Genomic DNA, 24,575 nt, shown 5'->3' with positions numbered 1-24,575 from the left:
TTTAAATAAATTATCAATTATAAATTTTTAAAACTTAAAATACTTTAGAAACAAAATTTTAATTTATCATTTTTTAATATTTCATCTTCGCCGAAAGCTCTATCCCAACTTGATAAATCTTCATACAGCTATCTATACAATGCTCAGCCTACATTATATGCAGGCTGGTTTTATAAATGAACTTTATAATTTCTTTCTCGTATGTCATGTATTGGGTCAGTATCTGTTAACGTCATTGTCACTTCATCGTTCACCGTAGTCATCTCTAGTAAGCCATTTTTCAACAAAATAATTATTATACGACTTAAAATTTTTATTTCTGTCACAAAATATTTTATTAAATAGATTGTATAATAGAATTTTTTATTCAGATTAATATAAAATTTAATTCATAAATTTTAATATATCTTAAAGAGTTGGATTCGTAATACATTATTATTCTTACATGATTGTTAAATTTGAAAAATTAAATAGTTAGGAGTTAAAATTTGACATAAATAGTACAGTTAACAAACGAAAACAATGTGTTTTATAAGACAACTATTATACTGTCGGAGATGACCTTCATTCTCTAAACACAAACTTCTGATTAATTGCAATGCATAGACAACAGTTTGACTGGCAAATATTCTGACGTGCTCATGTGATATGTCCGAATAAATTTAAAGATAAACTAAAAGATTGATTTAACCTGTCAACTTACAAATTGACATGATCATCCTATAGTCGACATATGAACTAAAGAATATTATAAATACCCCCAATCAATTTTTTAAAAAAAATGACGGACCCTGTATAATCGAACAACTCTTTTTTTTCCCTCCTCATGATAATATACCTTCTTCCTCATTTGAACATTGAACAACTATTGTTCTCTCACCAACAACGGCTATCTATATAAATCAGAAGGGGTGAACTGTTAATAACCTACGAGCTAAACTTGTTTCCATCAACATTAATAATTTTATTCATACTCGAGTCAATTCGAATTGAATGGAATATCAAAAAGTTGACCTGAACTGAAAACTGATTAATCCGATATTAATTTAACCCGAAAATTGATTAATCATATTTTGATATGAATCAAAAATTGATTGATCTGATGTTGACCTGACATGTTATCCAATTCAGCTCGACTTACCATATATCTAAATTAAATTCAAATCAACTCTGATCCAACTTAAATCAAACTTAAATTAAATTTATTCTATAGTTAAAATGACTTGATCTAAAATAAATCGATCAAATTCAATCCAAACGACTCGATTATCATCTCTAAATAATTTTAGAAGATTAAATCTCTCATAACATATCTATCCGATTTTATGTTTCCTAGTAAAAATATTGCAATCACGATATCAAAGTGTAATAAAATCAAATTGAATTAGATACGAGAAATCAAAATACTAAGATTATTAAAATTATTTCTTTTTATTGATCTGTAGTTAATTTTTTTAATTTCATTTTAAAACGGGTTATTAATAAAAATATAAAAATTATTTTAAAATCTAAAATAAAAAATATGTAAATATATATTTTATAAAAATATTATTAGAAAAAGAGAATTTTTATAGGATAAAATATATAAAGTGTCATCGACTATAGAACATTGTTTTGTTATATCTCCAGGCTATTAAAAATTATAAAATGATTATCTGACTATTCATATATTCTAAACTCGTCATTTTCTATTAAAAAGTGTTAGTTGTCTAAGCTGAATGTTGACCTTCTAACTTAGATATGATAAAATTTGATCTCATAATCATTTGAATTATATAGTCGTTTGAGATTTTAAGATCAAATTTTATCATTTCTCATTTAGCAACTTTGTTGATTGTTGAAACATTTTAATATTTCGATATAACAAATTAAGTTAAATGGATTTTAAGATTTTCCAAATGATTTTCTAAGTATATTCGATATAACTATTCGAATATCAAAACATTACTCCAAATATTTCAAAAATCATTTTTGATCCTTACTTAATGTAAAATTAAGTTTTAATCATAAAACAATTTCAAATATTTTTATAAAGTATTTCGAACCAATTCAAAGTCAAAATTCCAGATTACTCAGAGGAACCGATTCCCCCCTAGGAGGAACCGATTCCCCCTGAATGGTTTGGCTCCGAGATTTCCAGAATGCTCGGAGGAACCGATTCCCCCAAGGGGTACCGATTCCCCCCTGTTCACGGTCGAAATATTTGAATTTTACACTTAGGGAACCGATCCCTATGAGAGGGAACCGATTCCCCCCACTGTCCAAGCTGTTTTATAAATGTTTTCACACTAAAACGGCTATAATATCTTCTCTAATTATCCCCAACGTTCAGAAGTGATCCAAGGTGTATTTAAGCAAGCTTAAAGCCATTGATCAATACAAGAAATATCAAGCAACTAGAATCAAGAGAGAATCAAAGAGAAAGCATCAAACCTCAAGTTTGAGCATTTCAAGCCCATTTTCATTCAATATTCATTTTGCTTTCAAGAACACTTTTTGTGCTCAGTTGTATTCATATTTGAGTGTTCTTTTCTTGTTCTAGAATTGTGCAAACATCTTACCTTGTGAGGTTTTCTTGTAAGTTTGCAAATTTGTAATCTTCTCTTTGAGAAAAGAGTGTTCTCAAGAGTTGGGGTATACTCTTGAGGAATTGTAAGGTTATCTCTTTGGCCTCAAAAGAAGAACAAATTAGTGAATTTGTTGGAAAATCCTTAGTGTGGATAGCTAAGGTAGTGGACGTAGACTTTGTTTTGAGAAAGTCGAACCACTGTAAATCGCTGTGCAATTATTTTCAATTTTCTGCAAAAGCTTCCACAAATTTTATTGCCAATTCACCCCCCTCTTGGCCAATTTCGTCATTCGATTAACTCAACAATTGGTATCAATGGAGCTAACTATGCCTATGGAAGAATAGAATGATGTACTTCATTCAAGCAAGTGACATGGGAGCATGGAATGCTGTAGAAGAAGGATACATCAAACCTCTCACTCATCCAAGGTTGTGGAGTGAAGGAGAGACAAAAATGTTCCAGCTCAACTCCAAAGCCATCCATTATTTTTTTGTGCTCTTGGACCAGATGAATACGGAAGAGTTTCATCGTGTACAACCGCCAAAGAAATATGGACAAACTTCAAGTCACACATGGTACATATGAGGTAAAGAAATCAAAATTAGTATTCTAACGCATAGCTATGAAAATTTCAGGATGAAACCAAATGAACATCAAGCTATGACGGATAGATTTTCAACGATTGTCAATGGTCTCAAATCATATGGAGAGATCATCTCAAATGAAAAGCTTGTGAGGAAGTTAGTCTACTCCCTCCCAAAATCATGGCAATCAAAGAAGACGGCAATCATCGAGTTTAAGGACCTATCGTCCTTAACTCTTGAAGAACTTATCGGTTCACTCCTCACTCATGAGATGATGCTTGAAGATGAGGTGGACCTTGATAAAGTGAAGAGACACCAAAGGAGAAGGAGAAGAAGAAACATTGGAGTTGCTCTCAAATCCACAAAAGATGAGAACGAAGGCCTCAAAAATGAACCAAAGAGAAGGACCCAATCATTGCTATGAATGCAAAAAGCCGGGCATGTCAATATGATTGCCCACAATTGAAGAAAAAGGGTCAATCAAAAATACAAGGCTCATGTGGCTACATGGAGCGATGAAGAAGGTTCCGATGAAAAGGAACAAGAAGTAGCAAACTTGTGCTTGATGGCATTCGGGGAAGATTCTAAGGTAACCTCTAACTCATCCGATTTTGATGATTATCTTATGAGAGTTATTTGAGGAGTACAATGGTTGGCTTCGGATTATGAGAAATTGTTTTTAAAATATAAAATGATGTTTCAAAATTGAAAAATGAAAACAAACTCATATCCAAAACCAACAACGATCTTGAAAGTAAAATCAAAAATTTGCAAATCAAACTAGAGTTTGAAAAGAAAAATTTAGATTTGCAAAATTTACTTTCAAAGATCAATGATGATCATCAAAAGAAAATTGATGATCTTAAAAATTCTTTTGATAAAGTTGGAACAAAACATTTTGAAAAAGTGAAAATTCAAAATCCACTTTGTTATAAAAAGTTTTAGAAACTACAATCATAGAGGTCCCCAAAGAACCTCTAATGGAAAATCATTAGAAGTGTGTGGGTTCCTAAAGAACTCATTACTACTAAAGATAAAAATATCCTACACATGGATACCTAAAGGGACTAGGATTTTGGAAACTAATGAATATGGACCCAAAAGAATTTGGGTACCAAAAATCAAAAATTAATCTATGTTTGTAGGGAAAGGAGCATTGCTACAAGGCACGGGAAACAAATTCAAACTCATGGTACCTTGATAGTGGATGCTCAAGACATATGACAGAGACAAAAGCCGGTTCATTGAGCTTAACGCCAAAAATGAGGAGAAGTGACTTTTGGAGACAATTCAAAAGGTCACATTGAAGGTATTGGTACAATAGGTATACCTCATTGCTACAAGGCACGGGAAACAAATTCAAACTCATGGTACCTTGATAGTGGATGCTCAAGACATATGACCAGAGACAAAAGCCGGTTCATTGAGCTTAACGCCAAAAATGAGGAGAAGTGACTTTTGGAGACAATTCAAAAGGTCACATTGAAGGTATTGGTACAATAGGTAATACCTCTTCCATACAAATTAAGAATGTTTATATGTGAATGGATTAAAGCATAATCTATTGAGTATTAGTCAATTATGCGATAAAGGATTCAATGTCTTATTTGAAATTAATGGTTGTAAAGTCATTGACATTGCATCTAATCGGATGCTTGTTGGTCATAGAATAGGAAACATTTACATGGTGCATTTAGATTCTATTGATATGACTAATTTATGCCTAGTTCTAAGGATGAGCATGAGTTGGTTATGGCATAGGACTAGGTCATGCTAGTATGAGTGTTTTGCAACGGCTAATTCAAGGTGATTTAGTTCGAGGGTTGCCTAAGCTTAAATTTGATAATGATAAAATCTGTGATGCTTGTGCTAAAGGAAAAAGACGAGTTTCTTTTAAATCTATTAATGATGTATCAACTATAGAGTATTACAATTGATCCATTTAGATCTTTTTGGGCCAACTAGAACTACTAGCTTGGGAGGAAAACAATATGCATTGTCTGGTAGATGACTATTCTAGATACACTTGGGTTCTATTCTTAAGTACTAAAGATGAAGCATTAGAAAATTTCATCACATTTTCAAAAATAATCCAAAATGAAAAAGGATACTCTATCACTGTGTTAGAAGTGATCATGGAACTAAATTTGAAAATCTTGGATTTATTGAGTTTTGTAATTCTAATGGTATTAGCCACAATTTTTCAGCACCTAGAACCCCTCAACAAAATGGAGTTGTTGAGAGAAAAATCGAACTTTAGAAGAAATGGCTAGAACCATGCTTTGTGAAAATATTTGCCAAATATTTTTGGGCGGAAGCCACAAATACCGCTTGTTATGTTATAAATCGAGTAATGATTAGGCCAATTTTAAAGAAAACTCCATATGAAATTCTCAAAAATAAAAAGCCTAACATTAGCTATTTTCATCCTTTTGGATGTAAATGTTTTGTTTTAAACAACGGTAAAGAAAATCTTGGTAAATTTGATGCTAAAAGTGATGAAGGAATTTTTCTGGGTTATTCCTTAAACTCTAAAGCTTATCGTGTATTTAATAAAAGAACTTTAGTTGTAGAAGAGTCTATACATGTTGTTTTCGATGATAATCCCCTTCCGAGGAAGGATTCTTCTGTTAATGATGATGTAGGTATTGTACAAGCAAATGACGTTAGATATGACGTTGGAGAATCATCATCAAAGGAAGAAACAAAATGAGGAAACTCATGATCCCCTCGAGAATCCAACCATTGAAGAAAGGGAAGTATCTTTTCCAAGAGAGTACAACTATGTCAAAGATGGTGAATTATAGGTGATCCATCAAAAGGGGTAACTACTCGATCTTCTCTTAAATATATGTAATTATGTTGCATTTATTTCATGCATAGCCTAAGAACATCAAGAAGCATTAAAAGATGAACATTGGATTATGGCTATGCAAGAAGTAAATTAAATCAACTGTTACTAGATGGGTTTTTAGAAATAAAGATGAAAGTGGTAATATAGTGAGGAACAACTAGACTTGTTGCTCAAGGCTATACTCAAGAAGAAGGCATAGACTATGATGAAACATACGCTCCCGTAGCTAGGATGGAAGCAATTAGAATGTTATTAGCATTTGCATGTTTCAATGAATTTAAATTATATCAAATGGATGTTAAAAGTGCATTTTTAAATGGTTTTATAAAAGAAGAAGTGTACGTGGAACAACCTCCAGGTTTTGAAGATTCAAATTTTCCGGATCATGTTTTAAAATTGACAAAAGCTCTTTATGGTTTAAAACAAGCTCCTAGAGCTTGGTATGAAAGATTGTCAAATTTTTTAATTGAAAAAGATTTTTTAAAAGGAAAGGTTGACACTACATTGTTTTTAAAGAGAAAAGGTAAAGATTATTAGTAGTTCAAATTTATGTTGATGATATAATATTTGGTTCTACTAATGATGTTCTTTGCCAAGAATTTTCTAAGCTAATGCAAAGTGAGTTTGAGATGAGCATGATGGGGGAGCTCTCATTTTTCTTGGGACTCCAAATCAAGCAAGAAAAGATGGCATCTTCATTAATCAAGCTAAGTACGTCAAAGATATGCTCAAGAAGTTTGGACTGGAAAATGGAAAACCTCATAACACTCCAATGAGCTCTTCAACAAAGCTTGACTTAGATGAAGGAGGTAAATGTGTAGATGTTAAATTATATAGGTCAATGATTGGATCTTTGCTTTATCTAACTGCAAGTAGACCGGACATTATGTTTAGTGTTTGCTTATGTGCTAGATTTCAATCATGTCCTAAGGAATCACATTTACTAGCTGTTAAGAGAATCTTTAGATACCTTAAGGACACTCCTAGTTTAGGACTTTGGTATCCTAGAGACTATAGTTTTAGCTTGCATGCTTTTTCTGATGCGGATTATGGAGGATGCAAATTAGATAGGAAAAGCACCTCCGGTACTTGCCAATTCCTTGGAAATATGCTGATTTCTTGGTTTTCAAAGAAACAAAATTGTGTTGCATTATCTACCACTGAAGCTGAATACATTTCAGCCGGTAGTTGTGCACAAGTTTTATGGATGAAACAACAACTTTTTGATTATGGAATTGAAGTAGGTACTATTCCTATCAAGTGTGACAATACTAGTGCTATTTGTCTCACTAAAATCCCATCCAACACTCTAGAACTAAGCACATTGAAATAAGACATCACTTCATTAGAGACCATGTCACTAAGGAAGATGTAGTTCTAGAATTTGTTGATACTTTGCACCAATTAGCGGATATCTTTACAAAACCCTTAGACAAGGAAAGATTTTGGACACTTAGGAGAGAATTAGGTTTGACCACCTATCTTCACTTAGTGTTTAAAATAATTTTAGCACTTTTAATAAAGCTTGAAAAATGCTTATAATAATAATTTTTGATTGCATTCTTGCTATTAGTTAGGGGGAGTTTGTGATTCTTAATGAAAATTAATTTTATGTTCAAAAATCAATTAAAGATTAATTTAATTATTTGAACATAATTAATGTTTGATATATGAGTTGCCAATACCACTAGAAAAGATTAATTTAGCATTTTGTGCTTAAAAAATCGGATTTTAGCATTTTGGTGCAGAGGGAATCGATCCCCCCCTGAGGGAACCGATTCCCCCTTTGAAGGGGAACCGATTCCCCCCACAGGGGAATCGATACCCCCCTGGGGTTCTGTTAAAATCGAACAGAACACCCCAAAATCCCAAACCCTCATTTTATTATATATTCCGCCGTTCTCACCCTCTAAACCCCTCAAATCTCCATTTTTGCCTCAAATCAACGATATTAATCGGAATTTGCTTCATAAATCATCTTCCAAACCTGTTGGAATCATTAAAATCGTGCAACAACATCTAAATCCCCTCAATCTTCATATTTCAAGGTAAATTTTTCTAAACTCTTTATTTCATTATTTTTGAACATAGGATTAGTTTCAATTAGTTCTAGTTGAAATAGTGATCGGGCATTGATTATTTAGTGATTAGAAACTAGATGTTACAACTAATTTCATCAAAAACACAAGAATTTTTCAAATTTTTTAAAATTTTCGAAATAATAATAAAAAAAATGTTATTTTTCAAATTATTGTGTTTTGATCAAATTATATTGTTGTTATGAAAAACTATACATATTGTTTCTCAAAACCATATTTTCAAAAGTTTTTCAAAAACTTTGCCCATTAGGATTGATTTAGAGAATCTTGAAATATGAGGACTCATTTGAGTTTTGGGATTAATTGAATTGCATACACTTGTTTTAAAATTGCAGGTTATTATATCTATTCCGATTTCCTTCACCATGTCAAATCCTAAACGACCTAGGTCTTCATCTAGTCGTTCTAGTCGTCACCAAATCCACCTCCAAATCCTCATTCTATTCCAATTTCTAATCCCAATCCCACTGATCCTAACTTGACTATCCAAATTCGTGTTTCAATCATCCTGGGTCTAGAAATCACCGATATTGGTATTATCAATATTTCGATTCTTACAAAATCCGGGAAGAACGTATTCCTTCTCGTCAAGCTATGTTAGCTATCGATTTTAAATATCTTCCCATTTTACAAGAATGGAAATTTGATAAACTATTTGATCTTGAACCCATCGTTTACCATCAACTTGTTCGTATATTCTACTCTAATGCCGTATGTGTTAAAAACCAAGCTGAAACCGAAACCATAGGAATTCGTTCCTACCTTCTAGGACAATTCTTATATATTGATCCGGCATATATAGCCAATACATTTGGATTAGATAATGATGGTATTTCGAATGAAAAACAAATTTTAGGTTCTCGTTATAAAAGAAGGGATAGTGCGAGTGTATTAGACCTACATGAGCGTTTTCTTCATCTAATGATTTCTTGGTGGTTTCGACCATCCGGAGGTCGTTATTCTACTCTTAGAGCTTTGGATCTTTGGTGTTACATTGTTTTGAAAACCGTATTAAAATTAACCTACCACAGATTATTTTTGCTGAAATTGTTGAAACCGTAAATCTTGTTCCTAACAAGAAACACTGTTCATCTCTAGTTTACGGTTGCTTTTTGAGTAATCTGTTTTCCAAAGCTGGGCTTAGAGTCGGTCTAGATGCCGTTTTTCCTCTTAAGAAACAAATAAATCTTCTTTCCTTAACGAGAGCGGGATGGGTAAAGGACAAAGAAACCGGTGAATGGATTCGTTCTTCTACTCCGGGAGCTAGTTCTTCACAAGCTCCACCCGAGGCTGACGAAGATCCCGAGTTTGAACAATTAATGAGGGATATTGATGAAGCTGAAGAAGAACCTGAACAACCCGAAGAGCAGCCCGAGGAGCACGCACAACAACGCATCAAATGCCTCCATATTTTCAATCCTTTATGGAGACATTCGATTTCCGATACGCTACCATGGACTCGCGCTTTTCCTCTATAGAGTCTCATTTATCCACAATGGGAGCTCAACAATTAGAGATTCTTCGGGAGATGCGTGCAAACAATGAATCAACCAACGCTCGTATCAATGAACTCACACACGAGATGGCCGCTATGCGAGCCCGTTTTCCTCCTACCGATCCGGATGCTTGATTTTATGTTTAGCTTTAAAGCTTTGAACAAAATGAATATTGTTTCAACATTTTGATTTGTTTGATTTTGTGGATTGTTGGATTTTGGATATATGAATGGTGTGAACTTATATGTTTGGAGTGTTTTATTTATTTTTGCATCATTTACATTATCAATATGACCAATTTTGCCATATCACATTATTTATGAATATTGATTTATGAAACTAATGGCTAACCTCTCTTTTGATTGTGATCTTAGCAGCTTAATCTTATAATTAATAATCAATTGGCTAAATGATTTTCAAAACCTTGTTTTACAATGTCTTTTTGATTTAACAAAAAGGGGGAGAAGAATAAGTGTTAAAGTAAGGGGAATAATTTCTAATTTCAAAACTTGATTTCAAAAATCTTAAAATTACTAAAATGTTTTGTTATATCAAAAAGGGGGAGATTGTTGATTGTTGAAACATTTTAATATTTCGATATAACAAATTAAGTTAAATGGATTTTAAGATTTTCCAAATGATTTTCTAAGTATATTCGATATAACTATTCGAATATCAAAACATTACTCCAAATATTTCAAAAATCATTTTTGATCCTTACTTAAGTGTAAAATTAAGTTTTAATCATAAAACAATTTCAAAATATTTTATAAAGTATTTCGAACCAATTCAAAGTCAAAAATTCCAGATTACTCAGAGGGAACCGATTCCCCCCCATAGGAGGAACCGATCCCCCCCTGAATGGTTTGGCTCCGAGATTTCCAGAATGCTCGGAGGGAACCGATTCCCCCCAAGGGGGTACCGATTCCCCCCTGTTCAACGGTCGAAATATTTGAATTTTACACTTAGGGAACCGATTCCCTATGAGAGGGAACCGATTCCCCCCACTGTCCAAGCTGTTTTATTAAATGTTTTCACACTAAAACGGCTATAATATCTTCTCTAATTATCCCCAACGTTCAGAAGTGATCCAAGGTGTATTTAAGCAAGCTTAGAAGCCATTGATCAATAACAAGAAATATCAAGCAACTAGAATCAAGAGAGAATCAAAGAGAAAGCATCAAACCTCAAGTTTGAGCATTTCAAGCCCATTTTCATTCAATATTCATTTTGCTTTCAAGAACACTTTTTGTGCTCAGTTGTATTCATATTTGAGTGTTCTTTTCTTTGTTCTAGAATTGTGCAAACATCTTACCTTGTGAGGTTTTCTTGTAAGTTTGCAAATTTGTAATCTTCTCTTTGAGAAAAGAGTGTTCTCAAGAGTTGGGGTATACTCTTGAGGGAATTGTAAGGTTATCTCTTTGGCCTCAAAAAGAAAGAACAAATTAGTGAATTTGTTGGAAAATCCTTAGTGTGGATAGCTAAGGTAGTGGACGTAGACTTTGTTTGAGAAAGTCGAACCACTGTAAATCGCTGTGCAATTATTTTCAATTTTCTGCAAAAGCTTCCACAAAATTTTTATTGCCAATTCACCCCCTCTTGGCCAATTTCGTCATTCGATTAACTCAACAAACTTAATATCCAATTCAGACGATCGATAATATTTTATAACTATAATAATCATTTGTATACTTTAACATTTTTTTGTAATAAAATAAAGTTAAAGCCTTAACCGCGTGACCTCCCCGTTGTTGATTACGAAATAATTGTTCTCTTTCGCATTGAGTACCTAATCATCTACTTTATTTTAATTTAATTTATTATTTCGTTTAAAATAATTAATTTTTTTTTTAGAATTTTTAAACTACACTATTACAGTATTACTAGATTTGCCAAAATATTAATCAAAACTACACTTTGCATCACTTCAAATATTCATCCATACATGTATTCATCAATCATCAATAAGGCTCAAACATCAGGAAGTTTCAATAAAAGGAGTGTCGGTTTATTTCCTCTTGCCTAATCCCTCTGCCCCCTTAATTGGTCAACAAATATAATAAGTTCCCAGGATCCATTTCTACTTCTTTACGCTGCGATTTTGTTCTAGCTTGACATTCTCCAGGTAAGTAACTTCAATTGTTTTTTTATCGGTTTTTTTTGTAATTTTGCTATTGTCCCATGTGTTCTTCATTCTGTGGATCTTTCTTATAATTTACTGATTTGGGTTCATTTACAACTTGGATTTTGGAATTTATCCTCGGTTTCCCCATTTTTATGGTATTTGAAATTTTGGGTTTCGTTTTTGTTGGACAAAAATGTTTGTAATTTGAGTGATGGTTTTGGAAAGCCTTTGATTGGTAGAGATCCTGGGTTTCTGGAACTTGAAATCCAATGGCTAGTGGATTATTTGTTGATGCTTGACGGGTAAACTTTCTTAGCTTTGTTTTTTTTTTGAAATAGTTGGCAGATATTGAACATTGAGGCTATCTCGAAGGTTTTTTTTTTTTTTTGCTACTTACTGCTTAAAAAGTTTTCACAAAAGAAAAAACACATAAGCAGTGAAACCATAGATTTTCTTCATAAAGGAAAATACCTTTTTAATTTTAATTATTTGTAAATATTGTTTGATTTTGTATCCAAAGTTGTTTTTGCTTCTGGTTTTCAGATGTGAAAACAAATGGTAGAAGTAAAAACTTGACAGTTCTTTCATACTATGTGGAAAAATTGGTTGATGTTTTAATGGAAGGCTGTTAAGTTTTCAAGTTAAGTATCAGGCTATATATATAGTGTTGTAAATAATGGTGTACTAGCAATACAAAGAAGAGACCTTGTTGTTGTGTCTGCGAGTTGTGATTTTCTATTTTTGGGTTGGAATTGTGGTACGGTCTGTATTTGACATCAAAGGAACTAAAAGAATGCGAAAATTTCTTCACCAGTTTTCATCAAGTGCTGCATGGCAATTGTGGTTGATACTGTATAAATGGAAGGTGGATTGTTTTTACAATTTCTCCAAGTCTTTCACATGTTTTATGGAGATTAATGATTCAAACCTCAATGGTGAACCCGAAAATCTCTCATCGCCCTACCATCTTCTATAGGCCCATACAACCATCGGATTTAGAGATTTTAGAGCAAATCCACATTGATGTATTTCCTATCAGGTAAGAAACGTATCTGCTTTCTATGGAGGATTTTCAGTAAAGAATTTTTCTTGCAACCTCAAGTAAAGATGTTGATCTATTCAGGTATGAATCTGAATTTTTCCAAAATGTTGTGAATGGACGTGATATTGTATCATGGGCAGCTGTTGATCGCAGTCGACCCAATGGTCGAAGTGATGAGCTTATTGGATTTGTTACTGCAAGAATTGTAATGGCAAAGGATAGTGAGGTATGCCATCTATTTGTGTAAGCAATAACACCTTATTGATATTTGCTTGGTTGTTGACTCATGGCTCAAGCAGAGATTTATAATGTTTGAGTCAGACAGTAGTTAGGACTTAGGATCCATATGATATAAGAGTTCTTTGTTATGATTCTAATATGCACTTGAATATTGCTGTGGGAAAAGAACAAGGAAATTCAACCTTTTGATCCTTCTTTTTAATTTTATTTTTACCCCCCCCCCCCAAAACAACAATATTCTCCTTTGATTTTATAGCTTTTGGATTTTGTTTCAACCAACTTTTACCTTGCAGATAACAGATTTGCTCAGGTATGACTCATCGAAGGAGGATCAAACATTAGTATATATTCTGACACTGGGAGTAGTAGATGCTTATAGAAATCTTGGCATAGGTAGGAGTCATTTTCTCTTCTAATGGTTCTTCTTTCTCCTTTTCCTTACCCATGTTTGTCTTCACCATGTGAATTGAGATTTTCTTGGTTTGTATCAACAGCTTCGGCACTTATCCATGAGGTTATTAAATATGCTTCGAGCATCCCAGTATGCCGTGCAGTTTATTTGCATGTGATTTCTTACAATAATCCAGCCATTCATTTATACAAGAAGATGTCATTCAAGTGTATGCGGAGGTTGCTTGGGTTTTACTTGATCAATGGTCAGCATTATGATTCATATTTGTTCGTTTACTACGTAAACGGAAACCGTTCTCCTTGCTCACCGATGTAAGTCTTCAATGTATTTTGATCAAATTTGTACCGTAGAAAAATTTTACCTTTTTTTGTTGTTCATTATAACCACTATTGAATTACTGCTAAATGGATAACAGGATTGAATTAGTAGAGAACTAGCCTTTTACCCTTTTTTTGTTGTTCATTATAACTACCATTGGTGGGGGATACATTGTAATTTAAAAGTAGGATATACGACTGGGAAAAAGATGAGATCATTACAAGTTGAATAGACTATATCTGGGGCCATGCTCAGCTTTCTATCAAACTTAGGTCATAGATTGATTCAGTCAACTAAGAAATAGTCTTGAAGCTTGCTGGGAACCATTTCCCATGTGCTTCCAGCTGAAGCTTAAGAAATATATAGCTTATGCAGTGTGATGGATGTTTTTCACACTGCTATTGATATAAAAGTTCCAATTATCATCATATCATTTAGGAGTAATAATTGGATTAAGTTCCATTGGTATTATGCGAGTTAGGGTGTTATGTTGAATTATGAATTTCAGGCCCATATGTCTATTCTAACTTCCTTCCATTCTAAATGAGGTGTGTATATGATTTCATCTATATAGGCAGTGAGCCTGCATCCCTATATTGGCTATGTTCCCTGAAAAAATCTTGCACACACACATACACACGCATATATTTTGTGATTGTCAGATGGAAAAAGGTGAATAGGGTTAATGTCTCCAATCATGGCACGGCATAACCTACACGAATAACCCTTCAACTTCGTGGACCCTAATTTACTAAATATATGTAACATTGTGAAAAGAAATATGTAGAACTCCTTGTGCTGATATTTATCTTTGTTTTCCCTTCAGCTTCTTGTGGCCTGAGTGTAATAGGGTCACGGTAATATTTTTGTGGGAGTTTTTGTAAGATTATAATGATGAAAGATCAAATGACCCTGTTTAAATTTTGTATATCATTAATTTCAAATATCTATGCTTGGGTGCAGTAATAGTGAGATCTTACTATCCTACTTTTGAAGCTTTTATTTAGGATACTCTTAAGCATTTTCTTTTTATGCACATGGTCTCAGATTATGCTTATATTTATCATCAATTAGTCTTGAGACAATTACTAGAATAATGAATAGTTTCTAAGAATTTTCCAGCAGGCAATTAAGCTTGCGAGACTTTAGATTTTACATTGAAACTGTACTGAGGGTAGGATACGTAGCATTTTATCTTTTGTTCAAGAATTGTTTACTTTTTGCCTGTTGTGTTGTATTTGATATACCATCTTTTGAAAAAGGACTACTGTCAGCCTGTGGGTGGTTTCTACTACTTTAATCTTATCCGCTGAGCATGCAAGTCTAGAGAATCAAAATGCAGGATCGGCTTTTTGCTCTACCTGTATTCTTCAAAACTAGAGGCTAGAAATGAGGGTTCTTGCGAATTAGCTGTTGTCCCTTCATCATGATAATACCCGCTTCTAGGTAGTCTCTAGGTCGCTCAACTGTGGAAAAGCCTAGAAGTTCTGAGAAAGAATTCTATATGGCAGCTCTATTGTAAAATACTTCACTTTGAAAAAGGATTACTGTCAGCCTGTGGGTGGTTTCTACTACTTTAATCTTATCCGCTGAGCATGCAAGTCTAGAGAATCAAAATGCAGGATCGGCTTTTTGCTCTACCTGTATTCTTCAAACTAGTCATAAGGAAGCTCTTGCTTTACTAGAGGCTAGAAATGAGGGTTTTTGCGAATTAGCTGTTGTCCCTTCATCATGATAATACCCGCTTCTAGGTAGTCTCTAGGTCGCTCAACTGTGGAAAAGCCTAGAAGTTCTGAGAAAGAATTCTATATGGCAGCACTATTGTAAAATACTTCACTTTCATATTTGTTTTAACCCATAGCTAGCATTTCATTAGTTTGTGATCGCTGCTTGCCAACCTACATTTTAAGAGTTCTGTTTGCAGATGGATACCTTTTTTTAATGAAATAACCATTGTAAACCTGTGATTTGCAGAGTGCTTCTCACTTTTTTCGTTACTTGCATTAAGACCGGTCTCAAATCTGTGGCTGCAAAGCTGAGGAAGAATGAAGAGAAGATGGTGAAATGGCCAAAGTGTAAAGAAACTCGGGGTCTCATCCCGATACAAAATAAGCGAATGATTAAAACCGAGTGTTCTGGATGTGAGTATGTTTAGTAAGTGTAATACCTGTATTTGACATCTTCTAGAGAAAAAAAAAGTATGTTATCCAAAAAAAGAAATGAAATTCAATGACTGATAAATAAGTTCCTCCCCCTTTACCCCCATTTCTCCATTTGTTAATGTTTCCTAGACAAAATAGAAAAAAAAAGTTTACTTCATAGTACCTCTTGTATTGGAAAATAAATGGTTATTGTGATGCCTATTTATTGAATTTATATGTTGTGCTGTATCTTGGTTTCCTCTTTTGCTTCATGGATTTCATTCTTCTTTTATTGATTTAGGGTTATTTATTTCATGACATCATAAACAACCTCGTTTTAGGTTTTAGTGTTATTAGACTTGTTTAAGTGGAGAGCTAAAAAGGAAGGCTTGTCATCGAAGATACTTTTAAAACTTTTGAGAAAGAATTAATCAACAATCCTTCATATGCATTATTGTTTATAAATTATGTGTATTATTATTTTTATTTATAGAAAAATATGAATATTCTTTGAGTAATGTGTCAAGATCGATTTTGCATTAAATTACCTTATAAATTTGTTATTTAATTTTAAATTATTATACTACGCATTATGGAGAATCAAATTTAATTTAATTATTAAAAAAAGCCTAATGAGGACATTACAAGCAAAAGAAATGTAATAAACACATTACATGCCAATGCCACGTGGGGGGGACTAAGACATGCATGCCCTGGCTGATTTCATTATCTACTTCTGGTTGTTACTTCCCTTCTTCTTCAGTAGGCTCACGAATTTAGCCAGCAAGGCCTTCTTCTTTAGCTGCTTCTGATTTGACGCTGAGTCATCCACTTCCTGCACAAGGGATTTTTTCTCAGGTTCTCTTTCTCGGGAAAATTCTTTAGTTTCAATTTTGCAGCTCTCCCACATGTTGAATTCAACCTTATCCGAATCATCGTCGTTTTCTTTTGTCTCGAATTCTTTCACTTGTTGTCCAATTTCATTCTCCACTTCGGCACCATCTGCCTCCGGAGGCTGTTCCGATGGGAGTTCTAACTTCGCATTCTCTTCATTCCATGATCATAGTCATTTTCACAATTAGTTGGCTCATCATTTTCCTCTCTTTGCTTTTTTATTGTAGCTTCTTCTAACAGCTTAGACAACTCATCAGCTTTCTTAAGAGAAGCAGCTTCCCTAGCTTGGAGCTCCTCATTCTCTTTAACAACGCTCTGCAGTTCGGTTTCTTTATCCAACAAACTCGTCCTCAGTACTGTGTTCTCAGTCTTGACCTCCATTAAAGCTTCCTGCAGGTAAATCGCCTCAGCTTCAACTTCCTTTAGGCTCTCCTTCAACTGATCAGCTTCATCATCAGATTGTTTCAGCTCTTTTGGTTCCCAATTGATCTGGTATTCTTTCTTGGACTGTTCAATGGCACTTGTAAGAAGATCAATCTGTTTTCTCGCATCACTGAGCATCGTTTCGTACCTCTCGTTCGTTGCTTTCAGGGCCGATCTTAGATCCTCTAACTTGGTCTCGTTATCTTCATTCTCTTTTTCACTTGATAAAAGCTTCTCCATGGCCTCCTTTGATTCTGCAGAAACTTGATTCAATACTGAAGCTAAGCTTTCCATTGCTTTCTTGCTCTTCTCGATCTCATCCCTCGAACATTCCAACTGATCGACGAGTTTGGTTTTCTCATCTAGAAGAGTTTGAACACTAGAAGCTGCTATTTTTTCGTTATTTAAAGCTCGGATCTTTTCTTCAATGGCCGTTTCTAACTCGGACTTCAGAGACTCAACCAATTTCGTCACTTCTTTAGTTTCTTCCTTAGCCGTATTCATACATTGTTGTGATTTCACAAGGTGCCCAATTTGTTTATTGATTGTAACCTCCAATAGTCCCACCTTCACTTTAAGAGCAGTTATTTCAGATTTTGCGTCAAGCAATGAATTGTTGTTGCTCGCTAATTGCTTCATGACCAAGTCAAGAGAATCCGATGCAGATATCTGTAACTTCTTTGCTTCTGCGATCTGCATTTTTAGTTCTTGGAACCTTTTCTTCCATTCTTGTACTACATTGAGTGCGTAAGATTCGGCTATTCTTGCGGCTTCGAGATCGACATTAAGTTGTTCGATGAAAGCCTCCTTTTCCATCTCGTTGGTCTTTGCTGTCTCAAGTTGTTGTTTCAATGAATCTATCTCTTCCTTACACTTGATCACCATTTCCTTGTTTTCTTTAACCTCTTTTTCGTGCTCCGAGTTGATCAAGGAATTCAACCGAACCAATTCTGCTGAAAGAATGTCGACCTCCTCGGCATGGATTTCAGCGATCTTGGCTGCATCATCAGCACGGTTCAGAGCCTGGTTCTTCGCATCATAAGCCACGGCTAGCTCTTGCTTCATCCTTTCAAGCTCCTGGATGGTAGAGCAAAGGGTAGCCGCATCTGAAGCATGCTGGTTCCTTATGGATTTGATTTCGTTGCGCCATTCTTCATCTTTCTTCTGTGCAGCTTCGATTCCGGCCTGTTCCAACTCGACAGTCCGGAATTTCTCGATCTCCAAGCTCTCTTCAGCTCGCATTTGCGCAACTAGAGCCTCTCTAAGCTTCTCATTTGCTTCTTCAGCTGCTTTTTGTGCTTCTTTCAGTTCATCAATTGCTTCTGCCTTTTCTTTCTCAATCAATGATATATGTTCCTTTGCTTTCTTTAGATCCTCCTGAACCGAGTTAAATTGAGCCTGCAGTTCCAATCCCTTACTCGCTCGTGTTTGTGATTTCTGAAAATCAAAACCAAAAAACATGCATAAGACGAAATACAGTGATATTTGACATCATTGAAAAAAGTAGTACACTTACTTCGGATGGCGTAGCAACCCTCGGCGATCCCCGACCACCTGTTGGCTTCGAGTTAAGGGATGTTCGCGGAGACCGATCAACTGAATTGCGTGTACCTTGCAATGGAGAGGGTGAACCAGGTTCTGGTTCAACCCTAGTCGACCTCCTATCAATTGACAGCTTCGAGTTAAGGGACGACCCCCGAGAATGATCAGCTGTCGGCTTCAAGTTAAGGGATGGTCGCGGGGATCGATCAACCGAATGGTGTGTACCTCGCAAGGAAGAGGGTGATGAACCAGGTTCTGGTTTAACCAGAACCCTGCTTAGTTTACTAGCGACTCCTGGTGTTGCTGGGGAGACCTTGGTATGAGTTGCAGATAAAGCAGATCTGTTTACATGTTCAAAATGTCAAATTCGCATGATTTAAAAGCACACAATGCAAGGTATACCAACAAAATGAAAGTGGAAACCAAATTAAAGATGGATGTAATATAAAAATATACAACTTTTTTCTCATAATATTTGGCATGATCAGGTTACTCTGTTACATTAACACATGCAACAGATATGCATTCCAAATAACAAACTTGAAGAAACGAGAGAAATATAAGACAAAATCCAGCCCAAAAGCAAAATAACTAAAGTAAAATTAAGTAAAACATATTTGATAAAGATAATCAATGAACAAAATTAGTTAAAAAATTGAACTTTAAGATAATAATCCAAGGAAAAGAGAACACAAAAACAAGCCGGATGTAATCTAAAACAAAAAGTGAGTGAGAATAAAGCTGGAAATTATCGAAAAATATAAATGTATATGAAGAAATAAGTGTAACATACTTGGATTTAGTCGCCATGAGGTTCTTTTAACAAGGAAAGACAAACCAAGAGAAAAACTTGGATTAAAGCTGGCGTTAGCTAAAATCTGCCATTTTTGAAGAATATAATGCACCTTTTGTCAGCTATTGATGTAACATCAAATCAACTATAAAGAAAGAAGTAGAAATGAAGAGCTTAGCAGAGTAGCAAACCACAACTACTGTAAGATAAAAGAACACGGCACAAAACCAGAAATTAGATATAAAAGTTTATTCTCGATAAAATAATCCGATCCGAATACTATATGTCATATTAGTCACCAGAGTAATCTGCATACACACTCATATATTAGGGGTTTATTCGCATAAGCTTTTATATAAATACAAATGCAATGTAGTTAAAATAGAGATATATCTATTTGTTTGACTATCCAAGAAGTAACCCCTTTTTTTCCCCAGATATATAAAGGCCAAACCTAGCCTGCTTTTGCACTTTTTTCACGTTAGGTCATAGTCATATAAAATGAAAACTAAGCATACAAGTACAATGTGCCCACCCTCTACTTTCTTTCGCCTTTTACCTCCATTTTTCCAAAACCCTAAAATGATAAAATTTAATTGAAAATCATTAAATTAGATCAGGTGGAACTTTACCAAAAAGAATTTGCGACACAAAATCTGATATTCTGCGATTGTGCAATTGGAATTATTGATCGGTTCCAATCTCCCTCGCTTATAATCTTTTTGGGTGTGGGGAATTTATTGTGAAATTAATTCTGTGGGTTTAAGCTAAAAATGATATATATTTGTTAAATTTAACTATTTAAGGATGTTGGTCATGTTTGTGTGCCATATTTTCAATGGGTTGAGTCCATTGATCTGTCATTTGCTTTAATTACCCAAATATTCAAACTTTGGTTTCCATATTTTTTTAGTTAAGTTGCTAAAATTTATTATACCCAAATGTGCTTTTAATTCTGTACTTTCAATTTCCGAGTAGGTTCTTTTTTGGGTTGTACAAAGAAAATTTTTCAATCTTCCATTTATATCTAAACAAATTGTTAATATAAGCCAATACTTATTTTCAAAATTCTAATTTTATTTAAATCGATGTGTATTAATAAGTAGCATTTTATCTCTCTCAGGAAAATAGTTATTTAGACCGAAATACACCTATCCATACTAAAAAAAGGTAAATGATAACATTGATCGTCATGTTATTATCTCTCCTATTTTAGTTACCATACTATTTTTTTGTATAATTGAGAACTAACATTACACTTTTTTTTCTATTTTGATCACCAGTAAAATATTATCTACTTCGGTTCACATTAAACTACTTCGGTTAAACTTATAATACACACGAACTCCGAGCTCTAGCCCTGTTGATACATGTAACCATGACACTAATCCTGAGTGAGGGTAAGTTTTTGGGTGACTATTTTCAAGAATATTTTGACTTCTTTCACCATAAGAAAAAAAAGATTAAAAAAAAAACAAAATGTTTGATTCAGGATTGAGCTTGCCAGTGCTGGGTGGTTTATATATGTAATGAGACGGATGCTGTAAGCAGGCTAGCAAATTAAGAAGAGGGCCAACTCCATTGAACAACACAGGAAGAACAACCAAAACACGACAGGAACACAGAGTATCAGGCGGCACATTCTTCCCTGCGACATCCACAATCAGTTAAAAGGTGGAAGCCGCAGGACCACACATGCTAAATTTAGTGAAACTCAAACCATAACAACCCCATATTCTGGAACATAGAAAATGACATAAATTAGACAACCCTATTCTCGGATGGTTAACACTTAGATTAAGAACACAGTTTTGTATAAATATACATATCTAATCTTTGGATGAGATTCAGGTGAATGAGGGAGATGGCACGTCAATCATCGTCATATGAGACATGGAAACTGGTGGTGCAGCCAAAAGCCTCAGGGTCCTCAGCCCCGCAGCAGTCATAGAACTTGGCAGCATACGGTGGATCATCAGGTTTCATCTCATAGTACCTTCAATCAATCCAAAGAGGTAAAACAGTAACTAGCAAATATCTGTCTTGTGTCACACAATTGGAGAAAGAGTAAAAAGTGTTCAATGAACTTGTAAGAAAACATTAGGCTAAAAACAAGGGTATAGTTTCAAAGTTGAGTAATTCGATTTTCTACATGAACTTCATAACACATCATTACCATAACAAAGAGAAGCACATACACAGGCACACTTGATACACAGTAGCATCTCATTGCAAACAGTCTCTAATGTGTACTCATAAACACAATGAGAAGGGCACATTACCCTTTTTCCCATGGCAAATGCTACAGCTCTCTCTCTCACACACACAGACAGACAGATGCACTCAAAGCAAAAGCATTATAGAATGGCCATGACATTGCAAACTCCTTTTCCTTCAATTGAAAAGTAGACATGTATTAAAGCAGTAATAATCTGTTCTAGAATATGACATTTTACGCATATGAGTATGCAGAGTCCTCTATAACACGAACGGAATCCAAATACGTGGCAATACCTTACATTTATGATTTCTGCATTCAGATTACAGAATTGAGTGATGCAACTTCCTATCAAAGAGAGTGCATTACAAAGGATTGTAGATATGGTCTCTTCAAACCAGAACTACAAATAGAAGCAGCAGGCTAACAGGAATGGTTAGTTCCATTCCTGAGAAAGCTATCTAACATCCAAAGTTTGAAAATGTCAGGGTGGACTCTTGGCAACATGATAAAAGTCGAATGCACTATTACCAGATACAGGTACTCATCTTACAACTTCGAAATTGAATCCCCCGATCCAAATCACAGATCATATATGATCCAATTCAAGAAGCCTATGTTCCTAGGTTATGGTAATATGCTTCTAGAATGTTACTAGTGGATGGGCAGTGGACTTTGCCTTGAAGTAATAAGTTTCCATTCAAATTACAAATGAAAGTTAAGAATGGACAAAGATTAAGAGTTCAGATGTACAATTCTCTTTTGGGTCTTTAAGTTCTTTTTCCTTTTTTTGTGAAAAAAATGTTTTACGCTTTAATTAACGGTTTTTCATTCCTACCATGTGAACCGAAGAAAACTACCCTTTTCAAATTATATTCTACATAAGTAGCGATTTGCATTTTCCAGTTTCTGTCCCTAGTATCAGACTGATCCACATTCTAGGTAATACTAGTCGAATGTCAGATGAAGCGGAATGAGACTCATTTATTCAACAGAAAAAAAAACTCAAGACACGGTTAAAGAGTGAGTTAATTTGATCCTGGTATATGTATATAACCATTTGAAAGCTTCACAAGCATTCTAGATGGCACCTTCTTGCGGTAGTTTGCTAAGTGGTTCATCAATTTTTGCAACTATGGTGCTCTTGCTCATCTAGGCGAATGAGGTGATAACTTCAATGAGAGTTTTAAATGATTGGGTTTGGATAGTAGTAATCACCGAGCAAAGCAAATTTTTCCTTTCAAAAATACTGAATCAGTCCATCCATGACTTAGACTGCACAGTTAAACTCAGTGGCAAAAGGTAAGTTACTTTAACAAACTTCCTCGTAAATGGCAAAGAAAATTCATGAAACAGCTAGTTAAGAGCAATTAACTTCAGAATACTTGCTTTACCATACAGCTAAGATATATAATTGTTGCTCAGTAATTTGTCGATATCTTCACTGAGGCACATCCACCTGCTTGTTTAAATGATTTAGTTCCCGAATTCAGTTTCTATATCACTATATTAAGTTTACAGGGGTTGTTAATTTACATCAACTTTATTCACTAAACCTTATCTGTACTCAACTGAATACCTATATGAACCTCACTCTTGCATCAGACATAATAAGCAGAAATCCGACGGGCACACCGCTAACCATTTTCTTCAGTTTGTTTTTAGAAAAAAAAGTAAATCCAAGTGGTTCTCGATTGCCAAGGAATCAAACCTAAAGGTTCCTAATTAAACTAAGCTTAGTTAAATCATCATCATCGAATTTGTAGATTTCTCAATTTCTAGGACCAATACAAAGATGGGGAAATCTTGAAATCGAATTCAATTACACATTATAGCCTAATTTCAAATGAAAATTTAAGTAAGGAAGTTAAAACTAAAAGAAAATTAAACAATAAAAATAAGGTAATTCGTATTCAGAAAAACTATAATTCAAAAAGAATCAAAAGGGTATAAAAACACATTAAAAAGAGAAAATGCGCATTACCCATTTCTAGTGCACAAGCCGATCATAATTAAATTAAATTAAATTTAAAAAAAAACGTGAAAATCAATCAAATCAGACAAAAGGGTATCCAGGATTACTCTCCATTTGTAAATACAATTATAAACACGAAAAAAGGGACATAGAAGGAGAGAAAGGAGTGGGAGGATACCTCTTTTGGTCGTCATGACGACGACAAACAAAGAAAGAAGGATGGAAACGGCACGAAGAGGAAGTGTTGGAAGATGTGGTGTAGCTCTTCTTGCATCTCTTACATGTATTTTCTGTTTCTTTCTCCATTTCTTTCTTCTTCCCGTCCATGGTTTCTCTGCCAGTCGGGGAAGGAGCCTAATATATTAAGGTGACTCCCTCAAAACATTTTTGTTTTATTCAAATTTAAATCCTTAATAGTTTGAATATTAACCAAATTAAGCTTTAATCCTTAATTCTACATCATTGAAAAAAAATGACATATTGCATCATTGTTAATAAGTGACTAAGATGAAATTAAAACTTAAATTTAAATATGATTTTAAAAAAAAAATAGTTAAGTGACCAAAACAAAGCCACACAAATAGTTAGGTGACTAAATATGTAATTTACCCATTTGTTTTATTTTATTTTATTATTTTTATCTATTAACTTGTAATCACAAATATAATTAAAGGTTTGAATTAATATAAATATGAAGGAAAAGTACAATAATTATTTGCACAAGTTCATACGGTCTCAATTGACAAAAATTATCTATTTCATCATTTTTTTAATTTTTTAATAAAATAATATTAAAAATGAAGTGAATGATTTTTATAGAAGCTATAAGATTAGGCCTGTAAACGAACC

General features: G+C 34.1%; 2 protein-coding genes, 1 long non-coding RNA gene and 1 pseudogene across 3 annotated transcripts; 2 read left to right on the top strand and 2 right to left on the bottom strand.

Annotated features, from left to right (window-relative positions):
• The first annotated feature begins 5,028 nt into the window (after nt 1-5,028).
• LOC120113897 lies at nt 5,029-16,141 on the top strand. The gene is made up of 3 exons (XR_005515348.1): nt 5,029-5,040; nt 9,060-9,062; nt 15,940-16,141. It is a non-coding gene; the product is annotated as an uncharacterized LOC120113897 (long non-coding RNA).
• LOC120113895 (histone acetyltransferase MCC1-like) lies at nt 11,596-15,915 on the top strand. The gene is made up of 6 exons (XM_039134951.1): nt 11,596-11,728; nt 12,543-12,767; nt 12,852-12,996; nt 13,304-13,403; nt 13,505-13,733; nt 15,715-15,915. Exons 2-6 carry the CDS (start codon nt 12,646-12,648, stop codon nt 15,893-15,895), a joined length of 777 nt encoding a protein of 258 aa, XP_038990882.1. The 5' UTR covers nt 11,596-11,728; nt 12,543-12,645; the 3' UTR covers nt 15,896-15,915.
• Nucleotides 16,142-16,575: 434 nt separating the features above from the next.
• On the bottom strand, nt 16,576-19,648 carry LOC120113892 (annotated as a pseudogene).
• Nucleotides 19,649-21,093: 1,445 nt separating this feature from the next.
• Nucleotides 21,094-24,090, bottom strand: LOC120113893. The gene is made up of 2 exons (XM_039134949.1): nt 23,905-24,090; nt 21,094-21,529 (listed from the first exon to the last, which is right to left on the bottom strand). Exons 1-2 carry the CDS (start codon nt 24,051-24,053, stop codon nt 21,406-21,408), a joined length of 273 nt encoding a protein of 90 aa, XP_038990880.1. The 5' UTR covers nt 24,054-24,090; the 3' UTR covers nt 21,094-21,405.
• Between the last annotated feature and the right edge of the window lie 485 nt (nt 24,091-24,575).

This window comes from Hibiscus syriacus, unplaced genomic scaffold (assembly GCF_006381635.1).
Source record: "Hibiscus syriacus cultivar Baekdansim isolate YM2019G1 unplaced genomic scaffold, ASM638163v2 tig00110213_pilon, whole genome shotgun sequence".
NCBI lineage: Eukaryota > Viridiplantae > Streptophyta > Magnoliopsida > Malvales > Malvaceae > Hibiscus > Hibiscus syriacus.
The sequence above is the reverse complement of the archived record's forward strand: the minus strand, read 5'-3'. Positions and strand labels throughout refer to the sequence as shown.

Coding starts and splice junctions, on each gene's coding strand:
- LOC120113893 (XM_039134949.1), bottom strand. CDS start 24,053: ATGGACGGGAAGAAGAAAGAAATGGAGAAAGAAACAGAAAATACATGT. Junction 21,530..23,904: donor CGTCATGACGACCAAAAGAG/GTATCCTCCCAC, acceptor GATTGATTGAAG/GTACTATGAGATGAAACCTG.
- LOC120113895 (XM_039134951.1), top strand. CDS start 12,646: ATGATTCAAACCTCAATGGTGAACCCGAAAATCTCTCATCGCCCTACC. Junction 12,768..12,851: donor ATTGATGTATTTCCTATCAG/GTAAGAAACGTA, acceptor TGATCTATTCAG/GTATGAATCTGAATTTTTCC. Junction 12,997..13,303: donor TAATGGCAAAGGATAGTGAG/GTATGCCATCTA, acceptor TTTACCTTGCAG/ATAACAGATTTGCTCAGGTA.